Source organism: Salmo salar, chromosome ssa18, assembly GCF_905237065.1.
Source record: "Salmo salar chromosome ssa18, Ssal_v3.1, whole genome shotgun sequence".
In the NCBI taxonomy this organism is placed as follows: Eukaryota; Metazoa; Chordata; class Actinopteri; order Salmoniformes; family Salmonidae; genus Salmo; species Salmo salar.
In genome coordinates, this window is record NC_059459.1 from 45,481,561 (window position 1) to 45,494,470 (window position 12,910).

A 12,910-nucleotide genomic window follows, 5' to 3' on the forward strand; every position below is an offset into this window, starting at 1 on the left:
CCCTGCCACTGAAAAACATTCCTACAGCATGATGCTGCCAACACCATGCTTCACCGTAGGGATGGTGCCAGGTTTCCTCCAGACGTGATGATTGGCATTCAGGCCAAAGAGTTCAATCTTGTCTTCATCAGACCAGAGAATCTTGTTTCTCGCGGTCAGAGTCCTTCAGGTGCCTTTTGGCAAACTCCAAGGGGCTGTCATGTGCTTTTTATTGAGGATTGGTTATCGCTTGACCACTCTACCATAAAGGTCTGATTGGTGGAGTGCTGCAAAGATGGTTCTCCCATCTCAACAGAGGAACTCTGGAGCTCTGTCAGAGTGACCATTGGTTTCTTGGTCACCTCCCTGACCAAGGCCCTTCTCCCCCAATTGCTCAGTTTGGCTTGGTGGTTCCATACTTCTTCCATTTAAAATGATGAAGGCAACTGTGTTCTTGTGGACCTTCAATGCTGCAGACTTTTTTGGTAACCTTCCCCAGATCTGTGCCTCGACACAATCTTGCCCCGGAGCTCTAAGGACAATTCCTTCGACCTCATGGCTTGGTTTTTGCTCTGACATGCACTGTCAACTGTGGGATCTTATATAGACAGGTGTGTACCTTCCAAATCATGTCCAATCAATTAAATTTACCACAGGTGGAATCCAATCAAGTTGTAGAAACATCTCAAGGATGATCAATGGAAACAGGATGCACCTGAGCTTAATTTTCAAATCTCATAGCAAAGGGTCTGAATACTTATGTAAATAAGGTATTTCTGTTTTTTTGTTTTTTTAAAACCTGTTTTCACTTTGTTATTATGGTGTATTGTGTGTAGATTGAGGAGGATTTTTATTTATTTAATACATTTTAGAATAAGGCTGTAATGTAACAAAATGTGGGGGAAAAGGGAAGGGGTCTGAATACTTTCAGAAGACACTGTCACGTCCTGACTAGTAAAGGGGTCATTTGTAATTGTAGTATGGTCCAGGGCGTGGCAGGGGGTGTTTGTTTTGTGTGTTTTGTTTTTTTTTGGTTCTAGGGGATTTTGGTTCTAGTTTTCTATTTCTATGTTTCTTTTCCGTGTTTGGCCGAGTATGGTTTCCAATCAGAGGCAGGTGTTTTCCGTTGTCTCTGATTGGAAGCCATACTTAGGCAGCCTGTTTTTCCTGTGTCTTTGTGGGTGGTTGTTTTCTGTATAGTCTGTGTACCTTACAGAACTGTTGATTGTCGGTTTATTGTTTTCATTTAAGCGTTCACTTTATTAAATAATAAAAAGAAGAAGATGAGCACTTTACCCGCATGCGTTTTGGTCACCTTTCATCGACGCATGTGACAAACACTGTATATACCTGTGTGTGTGTGTGTGTGTGTGTGTGTGTGTGTGTGTGTGTGTGTGTGTGTGTGTGTGTGTGTGTGTGTGTGTGTGTGTGTGTGTGTGTGTGTGTTGTTGTTGTGTTCCAGGCCCAGCTGTGGCACCAGGGTAACGAGCACTTCGGCAGGTCGTGTGCTCCAGGTGATGTGGTGGGCTGTATGGTTGATCTGAACGAACACACCATGATGTTACCCACAACGGAGAGGGTGCTCCTGGACCACTCAGGGTCTGAACTGGCCTTCAAGGACTTTAGGGTTTGGGAAGGTCAGTGTCTGAACTGCTACTCAAAATGACTATCTTACGCCCACCCTATGGTACTGGTCTGTCCTACTGTCTACCCCACCCTATGTTCCATGTCTGTCCTACTGTCTACCCCACCCTATGGTCCATGTCTGTCCTACAGTCTACCCCACCCTATGGTCTGTCCTACTGTCTACCCCACCTTATGGTCTGTCCTACTGTCTACACCACCCTATGGTCTGTCCTACTGTCTACCCCACCCTATGGTCTGTCCTACTGTCGACCCCACCCTATGGACCATGTCTGTCCTACTGTCTACCCCACCCCTATGGCCCATGTCTGTCCTAATGTCTACCCCACCCTATGGTCCATGTCTGTCCTACTGTCTACCCCACCCTATGGTCTGTCCTACTGTCTACCCCACCCTATGGTCTGTCCTACTGTCTACCCCACCCTATGGTCTGTCCTACTGTCTACCCCACCCTATGGTCCATGTCTGTCCTACTGTCAACCCCACCCCTATGGTCTGTCCTACTGTCTACCCCACCCTATGGTCCATGTCTGTCCTACTGTCTACCCCACCCTATGGTCTGTCCTGCTGTCTACCCCACCCTATGGTCTGTCCTACTGTCTACCCCACCCTATGGTCCATGTCTGTCCTACTGTCAACCCCACCCTATGGTCTGTCCTACTGTCTACCCCACCCAAGGGTCCATGTCTGTCCTACTGTCTTCCCCACCCTATGGTCTGTCCTACTGTCTACCCCCACCCTATGGGCAAGTCTGTCCTACTGTCTACCCGACCCTATGGTCTGTCCTACTGTCTACCCCACCCTATGGTCCGTGTCTGTCCTACAGTCTACCCCACCCTATGGTCCATGTCTGTCCTACTGTCTACCCCACCCAATGGTCCATGTCTGTCCTACTGTCTACCCCACCCTATGTCCCATGTCTGTCCTACTGTCTACCCCCACCCTATGTCCATGTCTGTCCTACTGTCTACCCCACCCTATGGTCTGTCCTACTGTCTACCCCACCCTATGGTCTGTCCTACTGTCTACCCCACCCTATGGTCTGTCCTACTTTATACCCCACCCTATGGTCTGTCCTACTGTCTACCCCACCTTACGGTCTGTCCTACTGTCTACCCCACCCATTGTCCATGTCTGTCCTACTGTCTACCCCACCCTATGGTCTGTCCTACTGTCTACCCCACCCTATGTTCCATATCTGACCTACTGTCTACCCCACCCTATGGTCTGTCCTACTGTCTACCCCACCCCTATGGTCCATGTCTGTCCTACTGTCAACCCCCACCCCTATGGTCTGTCCTACTGTCTACCCCACCCTATGGGCCAAGTCTGTCCTACTGTCTACCCGACCCTATGGTCTGTCCTACTGTCTACCCCACCCCTATGGTCCATGTCTGTCCTACTGTCTATCTCACCCAACGGAGTCGTCTGTCCTACTGTCTACCCCACCCTATGGCCGTGTCTGTCCTACTGTCTACCCCACCCTATGGTCTGTCCTACTGTCTACCCCACCCTATGGTCTGTCCTACTGTCTACCCCACCCTATGGTCTGTCCTACTGTCTACCCCACCCTATGGTCTGTCCTACTGTCTACCCCACCCCTATGGTCCATGTCTGTCCTACTGTCTACCCCCACCCTATGGTCTGTCCTACTGTCTACCCCACCCTATGGTCTGTCCTACTGTCTACCCCACCCTATGGCCCATGTCTGTCCTACTGTCTACCCCACCCTATGGTCTGTCCTACTGTCTACCCCACCCCTATGGTCCATGTCTGTCCTACTGTCAACCCCACCCTATGGTCTGTCCTACTGTCTACCCCACCCTATGGTCCATGTCTGTCCTACTGTCTACCCCACCCTATGGTCTGTCCTGCTGTCTACCCCACCCTATGGTCTGTCCTACTGTCTACCCCACCCTATGGTCCATGTCTGTCCTACTGTCAACCCCACCCTATGGTCTGTCCTACTGTCTACCCCACCCAATGGTCCTGTCTGTCCTACTGTCTTCCCCACCCTATGGTCTGTCCTACTGTCTACCCCACCCTATGGGCAGTCTGTCCTACTGTCTACCCGACCCTATGGTCTGTCCTACTGTCTACCCCACCCCTATGTAGTCTGTCCTACTGTCTACCCCACCCTATGGTCCTGTCTGTCCTACTGTCTACCCCACCCAATGGTCCTGTCTGTCCTACTGTCTACCCCACCCTATGTCCCTGTCTGTCCTACTGTCTACCCCACCCCTATGGCCCATGTCTGTCCTACTGTCTACCCCACCCTATGGTCTGTCCTACTGGCTACCCCACCCCTATGGTCTGTCCTACTGTCTACCCCACCCTATGGTCTGTCCTACTGTCTACCCCACCCTATGGTCTGTCCTACTGTCTACCCCACCCTATGGTCTGTCCTACTGTCTACCCCACCCCTATGGTCCATGTCTGTCCTACTGTCAACCCCACCCCTATGGTCTGTCCTACTGTCTACCCCACCCTATGGCCCATGTCTGTCCTACTGTCTACCCCACCCTATGGTCTGTCCTACTGTCTACCCCACCGTATGGTCTGTCCTACTGTCTACCCCACCCTATGCCCAGTCTGTCCTACTGTCTACCCCACCCTATGGTCTGTCCTACTGTCTACACCACCCTATGGTCTGTCCTACTGTCTACCCCACCCAATGGTCCTTGTCTGTCCTACTGTCTACCCCACCCTATGGTCTGTCCTACTGTCTACCCCACCCTATGGTCCTGTCTGTCCTACTGTCTACCCCACCCTATGGTCCTGTCTGTCCTACTGTCTACCCCACCCAATGGTCCGTCTGTCCTACTGTCTACCCCACCCTATGTCCATGTCTGTCCTACTGTCTACCCCACCCTATGTCGTCTGTCCTACTGTCTACCCCACCCCTATGGTCTGTCCTACTGTCTACCCCACCCCTATGGTCTGTCCTACTGTCTACCCCACCCTATGGTCTGTCCTACTTTCTACCCCACCCTATGGTCTGTCCTACTGTCTACCCCACCCTACGGTCTGTCCTACTGTCTACCCCACCCCTTGTCCATGTCTGTCCTACTGTCTACCCCACCCTATGGTCTGTCCTACTGTCTACCCCACCCTATGTTCCATGTCTGTCCTACTGTCTACCCCACCCCTATGGTCTGTCCTACTGTCTACCCCACCCTATGGTCCATGTCTGTCCTACTGTCAACCCCACCCTATGGTCTGTCCTACTGTCTACCCCACCCAATTGTCCATGTCTGTCCTACTGTCTTCCCCACCCTGTGGTCTGTCCTACTGTCTACCCCACCCCTATGGTCCAGTCTGTCCTACTGTCTACCCGACCCTATGGTCTGTCCTACTGTCTACCCCACCCTATGGTCCATGTCTGTCCTACTGTCTACCCCACCCACGGTCTGTCTGTCCTACTGTCTACCCCACCCCTATGGCCCTGTCTGTCCTACTGTCTACCCCACCCTATGGTCTGTCCTACTGTCTACCCCACCCTATGGTCTGTCCTACTGTCTACCCCACCCCTATGGTCTGTCCTACTGTCTACCCCACCCTATGGTCTGTCCTACTGTCTACCCCACCCTATGGTCTGTCCTACTGTCTACCCCACCCCTATGGTCCATGTCTGTCCTACTGTCTACCCCCACCCTATGGTCTGTCCTACTGTCTACCCCACCCTATGGTCTGTCCTACTGTCTACCCCACCCCTATGGCCCGTGTCTGTCCTACTGTCTACCCCCACCCCTATGGTCTGTCCTACTGTCTACCCCACCCTATGTCTGTCTGTCCTACTGTCAACCCCCCCCCTATGGTCTGTCCTACTGTCTACCCCACCCCTATGGTCCGTGTCTGTCCTACTGTCTACCCCACCCTATGGTCTGTCCTGCTGTCTACCCCGCCCCTATGGTCTGTCCTACTGTCTACCCCACCCTATGGTCCATGTCTGTCCTACTGTCAACCCCACCCTATGGTCTGTCCTACTGTCTACCCCACCCAATGGTCCGTGTCTGTCCTACTGTCTTCCCCACCCTATGGTCTGTCCTACTGTCTACCCCACCCCTATGGGCCGTCTGTCCTACTGTCTACCCGACCCCTATGGTCTGTCCTACTGTCTACCCCCCCCTATGTACTGTCTGTCCTACTGTCTACCCCCCCCCTATGGTCCTGTCTGTCCTACTGTCTACCCCACCCCTGGTCCATGTCTGTCCTACTGTCTGCCCCACCCTGTGTCCCGTCTGTCCTACTGTCTACCCCACCCTATGGCCCATGTCTGTCCTACTGTCTACCCCACCCTATGGTCTGTCCTACTGTCTACCCCGCCCTATGGTCTGTCCTACTGTCTACCCCACCCTATGGTCTGTCCTACTGTCTACCCCGCCCTATGGTCTGTCCTACTGTCTACCCCGCCCTATGGTCTGTCCTACTGTCTACCCCACCCTATGGTCCATGTCTGTCCTACTGTCTGCCCCCCCCCTATGGTCTGTCCTACTGTCTACCCCGCCCTATGGTCCTGTCTGTCCTACTGTCTACCCCACCCCTATGGTCTGTCCTACTGTCTACCCCGCCTGTGGTCTGTCCTACTGTCTACCCCACCCTATGGCCCGTCTGTCCTACTGTCTACCCCACCCCTATGGTCTGTCCTACTGTCTACCCCACCCTATGGTCTGTCCTACTGTCTACCCCACCCATGGTCCGTGTCTGTCCTACTGTCTACCCCCACCCTATGGTCTGTCCTACTGTCTACCCCACCCCTATGGTCCGGTCTGTCCTACTGTCTACCCCTCCCTATGGTCTGTCCTACTGTCTACCCCACCCTATGGTCTGTCCTACTGTCTACCCCACCCTATGGTCCATGTCTGTCCTACTGTCTACCCCACCTCTTGGTCTGTCCTACTGTCTACCCCCACCCTATGGTCTGTCCTACTGTCTACCCCACCCCTATGGGCCAGTCTGTCCTACTGTCTGCCCGACCCTATGGTCTGTCCTACTGTCTACCCCCGCCTGTGGTCCATGTCTGTCCTACTGTCTACCCCGCCCTGTGGCGTCTGTCCTACTGTCTACCCCACCCCATGGGCCGTGTCTGTCCTACTGTCTACCCCACCCCTATGGCCCTGTCTGTCCTACTGTCTACCCCACCCTATGGTCTGTCCTACTGTCTACCCCGCCCTATTGGCCATGTCTGTCCTACTGTCTACCCCACCCTATGGTCCATGATCTGTCCTACTGTCTACCCCACCCTATGGTCTGTCCTACTGTCTACCCCACCCTATGGTCTGTCCTACTGTCTGCCCCTCCCTATGGTCTCGTCCTACTGTCTGCCCCACCCTATGGTCTGTCCTACTGTCTACCCCCCCCTATGGTCCATGTCTGTCCTACTGTCAACCCCACCCTATGGTCTGTCCTACTGTCTGCCCCCCCCCTATGGTCCATGTCTGTCCTACTGTCTACCCCCACCCTATGGTCTGTCCTGCTGTCTACCCCACCCTATGGTCTGTCCTACTGTCTACCCCACCCCTATGGTCCTGTCTGTCCTACTGTCTGCCCCGCCCTATGGTCTGTCCTGCTGTCTGCCCCGCCCTATGGTCCGTCTGTCCTACTGTCTGCCCCGCCCCTATGGTCTGTCCTACTGTCTACCCCACCCTATGGTCCTGTCTGTCCTACTGTCTACCCCACCCTATGGTCTGTCCTGCTGTCTACCCCACCCTATGGTCTGTCCTACTGTCTACCCCCACCCTATGGTCCGTGTCTGTCCTACTGTCTACCCCACCCTATGGTCTGTCCTACTGTCTACCCCACCCAATGATCCGTGTCTGTCCTACTGTCTGCCCCCACCCCTATGGTCTGTCCTACTGTCTGCCCCACCCTATGGTCGTCTGTCCTACTGTCTACCCGCCCCTATGGTCTGTCCTGCTGTCTACCCCACCCTATGGTCCTGTCTGTCCTACTGTCAACCCCCACCCTATGGTCTGTCCTACTGTCTACCCCACCCAATGGTCCTGTCTGTCCTACTGTCTTCCCCACCCTATGGTCTGTCCTGCTGTCTACCCCGCCCCTATGGGCAAGTCTGTCCTACTGTCTACCCCACCCTATGGTCTGTCCTACTGTCTACCCCGCCCTATGGTCTGTCCTACTGTCTACCCCCACCCTATGGTCCGTCTGTCCTACTGTCTACCCCGCCCAATGGTCCGTGTCTGTCCTACTGTCTACCCCACCCTATGCGTCTGTCCTGCTGTCTACCCCGCCCTATGGTCCATGTCTGTCCTACTGTCTACCCCGCCCTATGGTCTGTCCTGCTGTCTGCCCCACCCTATGGTCTGTCCTACTGTCTGCCCCACCCTATGTTCTGTCCTGCTGTCTGCCCCCACCCTATGGTCTGTCCTACTGTCTACCCCACCCTATGGTCTGTCCTACTGTCTGCCCCACCCTATGGTCCGTGTCTGTCCTACTGTCTGCCCCACCCTATGGTCTGTCCTACTGTCTACCCCACCCTATGGTCCTGTCTGTCCTACTGTCTGCCCCCCCCTATGGTCTGTCCTGCTGTCTGCCCCACCCTATGGTCTGTCCTACTGTCTACCCCACCCTGTGCCGTCTGTCCTACTGTCTACCCCGCCCTATGGTCTGTCCTGCTGTCTGCCCCACCCTATGGTCTGTCCTACTGTCTACCCCACCCATGGTCCTTGTCTGTCCTACTGTCTGCCCCACCCTATGGTCTGTCCTGCTGTCTACCCCACCCTATGGTCCGTGTCTGTCCTGCTGTCTGCCCCTCCCTATGATCTGTCCTACTGTCTGCCCCACCCTATGGTCTGTCCTACTGTCTGCCCCACCCTATGGTCCGTGTCTGTCCTGCTGTCTGCCCCCCCTGTTGGTCTGTCCTACTGTCTACCCCACCCTATGGTCTGTCCTGCTGTCTGCCCCGCCCTATGGTCCTGTCTGTCCTACTGTCTGCCCCCCCCTATGGTCTGTCCTGCTGTCTGCCCCACCCTGTGGTCCGTCTGTCCTGCTGTCTGCCCCGCCCCTATGGGTCTGTCCTGCTGTCTGCCCCACCCTTGGTCCGTGTCTGTCCTGCTGTCTGCCCCACCCTATGGGTCTGTCCTGCTGTCTGCCCCGCCCTATGGTCTGTCCTGCTGTCTGCCCCGCCCTTTGGCCGTGTCTGTCCTACTGTCTGCCCCCCCCTATGGTCGTCTGTCCTACTGTCTGCCCCACCCTATGGTCTGTCCTACTGTCTACCCCGCCCTATGGTCTGTCCTACTGTCTGCCCCACCCTATGGTCTGTCCTGCTGTCTTCCCCGCCCTATGGTCTGTCCTGCTGTCTACCCCCCCCTATGGTCCGTGTCTGTCCTACTGTCTACCCCGCCCTATGGTCTGTCCTACTGTCTGCCCCACCCTATGGTCCTGTCTGTCCTACTGTCTACCCCCCACCCTATGGTCTGTCCTGCTGTCTACCCCACCCTATGGTCTGTCCTACTGTCTACCCCACCCTATGGTCCGTGTCTGTCCTACTGTCTGCCCCACCCTATGGTCTGTCCTGCTGTCTGCCCCGCCCTATGGTCCTCTGTCCTACTGTCTGCCCCACCCTATGGTCTGTCCTACTGTCTACCCCGCCCCTATGGTCCGTCTGTCCTACTGTCTGCCCCACCCTATGGTCTGTCCTGCTGTCTACCCCACCCTATGGTCTGTCCTACTGTCTACCCCCCCCTATGGTCTGTCCTGCTGTCTGCCCCGCCCTATGGTCTGTCCTGCTGTCTGCCCCACCCTATGGTCTGTCCTGCTGTCTACCCCGCCCTATGGTCCTGTCTGTCCTACTGTCTGCCCCACCCTATGGTCTGTCCTACTGTCTACCCCACCCTATGGTCCGTGTCTGTCCTACTGTCTGCCCCGCCCTATGGTCTGTCCTGCTGTCTACCCCGCCCCTATGGTCCGTGTCTGTCCTACTGTCTGCCCCACCCTATGGTCTGTCCTGCTGTCTGCCCCACCCTATGGTCTGTCCTACTGTCTGCCCCCCGCCATGGTCTGTCCTGCTGTCTACCCCGCCCTATGGTCGTCTGTCCTGCTGTCTACCCCACCCTGTGGTCTGTCCTGCTGTCTGCCCCACCCTATGGTCTGTCCTACTGTCTGCCCCACCCTATGGTCTGTCCTGCTGTCTGCCCCACCCTATGGTCTGTCCTGCTGTCTGCCCCACCCTATGGTCTGTCCTACTGTCTGCCCCACCCTATGGTCCGTGTCTGTCCTGCTGTCTGCCCCGCCCTATGGTCTGTCCTACTGTCTACCCCACCCTATGGTCTGTCCTGCTGTCTGCCCCGCCCTATGGTCCGTCTGTCCTGCTGTCTGCCCCACCCTATGGTCTGTCCTACTGTCTACCCCACCCTATGGTCCGTGTCTGTCCTACTGTCTGCCCCGCCCTATGGTCTGTCCTACTGTCTGCCCCACCCTATGGTCTGTCCTACTGTCTGCCCCACCCTATGGTCCGTGTCTGTCCTGCTGTCTGCCCCGCCCTATGGTCTGTCCTGCTGTCTGCCCCGCCCTATGGTCTGTCCTACTGTCTGCCCCCCCTATGGTCTGTCCTGCTGTCTGCCCCACCCCTATGGTCTGTCCTGCTGTCTACCCCGCCCTATGGTCTGTCCTGCTGTCTACCCCACCCTATGGTCTGTCCTACTGTCTGCCCCACCCTATGGTCTGTCCTACTGTCTGCCCCACCCTATGGTCCGTGTCTGTCCTGCTGTCTACCCCCCCCTATGGTCTGTCCTGCTGTCTGCCCCACCCTATGGTCTGTCCTACTGTCTGCCCCGCCCTATGGTCCGTCTGTCCTACTGTCTGCCCCACCCTATGGTCTGTCCTGCTGTCTACCCCACCCTATGGTCCTGTCTGTCCTGCTGTCTGCCCCCACCCTATGGTCTGTCCTGCTGTCTACCCCGCCCTATGGTCCGTCTGTCCTGCTGTCTACCCCCCCCTATGGTCTGTCCTGCTGTCTGCCCCGCCCTATGGTCTGTCCTGCTGTCTACCCCACCCTATGGTCCTGTCTGTCCTACTGTCTACCCCACCCTATGGTCTGTCCTACTGTCTACCCCACCCCTATGGTCTGTCCTACTGTCTGCCCCGCCCTATGGTCTGTCCTACTGTCTACCCCACCCTATGGTCTGTCGCCTACTGTCTGCCCCCACCCTATGGTCTCTGTCCTACTGTCTGCCCCACCCTATGGTCTGTCCTGCTGTCTGCCCCACCCTATGGTCCGTGTCTGTCCTACTGTCTGCCCCACCCTATGGTCTGTCCTGCTGTCTACCCCGCCCTATGGTCCGTGTCTGTCCTGCTGTCTGCCCCGCCCTATGGTCTGTCCTGCTGTCTGCCCCGCCCCTGGTCTGTCCTGCTGTCTGCCCCGCCCCTATGGTCGTCTGTCCTACTGTCTGCCCCCCCCTATGGTCTGTCCTGCTGTCTGCCCCACCCTATGGTCTGTCCTGCTGTCTGCCCCACCCTATGGTCTGTCCTGCTGTCTGCCCCCACCCTATGGTCCGTGTCTGTCCTACTGTCTGCCCCACCCTATGGTCTGTCCTGCTGTCTACCCCACCCCTATGGTCCGTCTGTCCTGCTGTCTACCCCCCCTATGGTCTGTCCTGCTGTCTGCCCCGCCCTATGGTCTGTCCTGCTGTCTGCCCCCCCCTATGGTCTGTCCTGCTGTCTGCCCCACCCCTATGGTCTGTCCTACTGTCTGCCCCACCCTATGGTCTGTCTGTCCTGCTGTCTGCCCCACCCTATGGTCTGTCCTGCTGTCTGCCCCGCCCTATGGTCCTGTCTGTCCTACTGTCTGCCCCACCCTATGGTCTGTCCTGCTGTCTGCCCCACCCTATGGTCTGTCCCTGCTGTCTGCCCCACCCTATGGTCTGTCCTGCTGTCTGCCCCACCCTATGGTCTGTCCTGCTGTCTGCCCCGCCCTATGGTCCGTGTCTGTCCTACTGTCTGCCCCGCCCTATGGTCTGTCCTGCTGTCTGCCCCCCCCCTATGGTCTGTCCTACTGTCTACCCCGCCCCTATGGTCCGTCTGTCCTACTGTCTGCCCCCCCCTATGGTCTGTCCTGCTGTCTGCCCCACCCTATGGTCTGTCCTGCTGTCTGCCCCACCCTATGGTCTGTCCTGCTGTCTGCCCCCCCCTATGGTTCTGTCCTACTGTCTGCCCCGCCCTATGGTCTGTCCTACTGTCTGCCCCGCCCTATGGTCCTGTCTGTCCTACTGTCTGCCCCACCCTATGGTCTGTCCTACTGTCTGCCCCACCCTATGGTCTGTCCTGCTGTCTACCCCACCCTATGGTCCGTTCTGTCCTGCTGTCTACCCCGCCCTATGGTCTGTCCTACTGTCTGCCCCACCCTATGGTCTGTCCTACTGTCTGCCCCACCCTATGGTCTGTCCTGCTGTCTACCCCACCCTATGGTCTGTCCTGCTGTCTACCCCACCCTATGGTCTGTCCTGCTGTCTGCCCCACCCTATGGTCCGTCTGTCCTACTGTCTGCCCCGCCCTATGGTCTGTCCTGCTGTCTACCCCACCCCTATGGTCCTGTCTGTCCTACTGTCTGCCCCACCCTATGGTCTGTCCTGCTGTCTGCCCCACCCTATGGTCTGTCCTACTGTCTGCCCCGCCCTATGGTCTGTCCTGCTGTCTACCCCACCCTATGGTCTGTCCTACTGTCTGCCCCGCCCTGGTCTGTCCTGCTGTCTGCCCCTATGGTCTGTCCTGCTGTCTGCCCCACCCTATGGTCTGTCCTACTGTCTGCCCCGCCCTATGGTCTGTCCTGCTGTCTGCCCCACCCTATGGTCTGTCCTACTGTCTACCCCACCCCTATGGTCCTGTCTGTCCTACTGTCTGCCCCACCCTATGGTCTGTCCTACTGTCTGCCCCACCCTATGGTCCATGTCTGTCCTACTGTCTGCCCCACCCTATGGTCTGTCCTACTGTCTGCCCCCCCCTATGGTCTGTCCTACTGTCTGCCCCCCCCTGTGGTCTGTCCTGCTGTCTGCCCCGCCCTATGGTCTGTCCTGCTGTCTGCCCCCCCCTATGGTCTGTCCTGCTGTCTGCCCCACCCTATGGTCCGTGTCTGTCCTGCTGTCTGCCCCACCCTATGGTCTGTCCTACTGTCTGCCCCACCCTATGGTCTGTCCTGCTGTCTGCCCCACCCTATGGTCCGTCTGTCCTGCTGTCTGCCCCGCCCTATGGTCTGTCCTACTGTCTGCCCCGCCCTATGGTCCTGTCGTCCTGCTGTCTGCCCCACCCTATGGTCTGTCCTGCTGTCTACCCCCCC

The 12,910-nt window shown here is 56.8% G+C and overlaps 1 protein-coding gene across 1 annotated transcript in view; it reads left to right on the forward strand.

The window, feature by feature from the left end:
• Window positions 1–1,537: 1,537 nt before the first annotated feature.
• LOC106592272 (ryanodine receptor 2) overlaps window positions 1,538–12,910 on the forward strand; it is a 99,672-nt gene continuing 88,299 nt past the window's right edge. Inside the window, exon 1 of the mRNA XM_045700569.1 lies at window positions 1,538–1,616. Within this exon, the coding sequence (XP_045556525.1) occupies window positions 1,538–1,616 (79 nt within the window). The remainder of the gene's footprint in view (window positions 1,617–12,910) is intronic.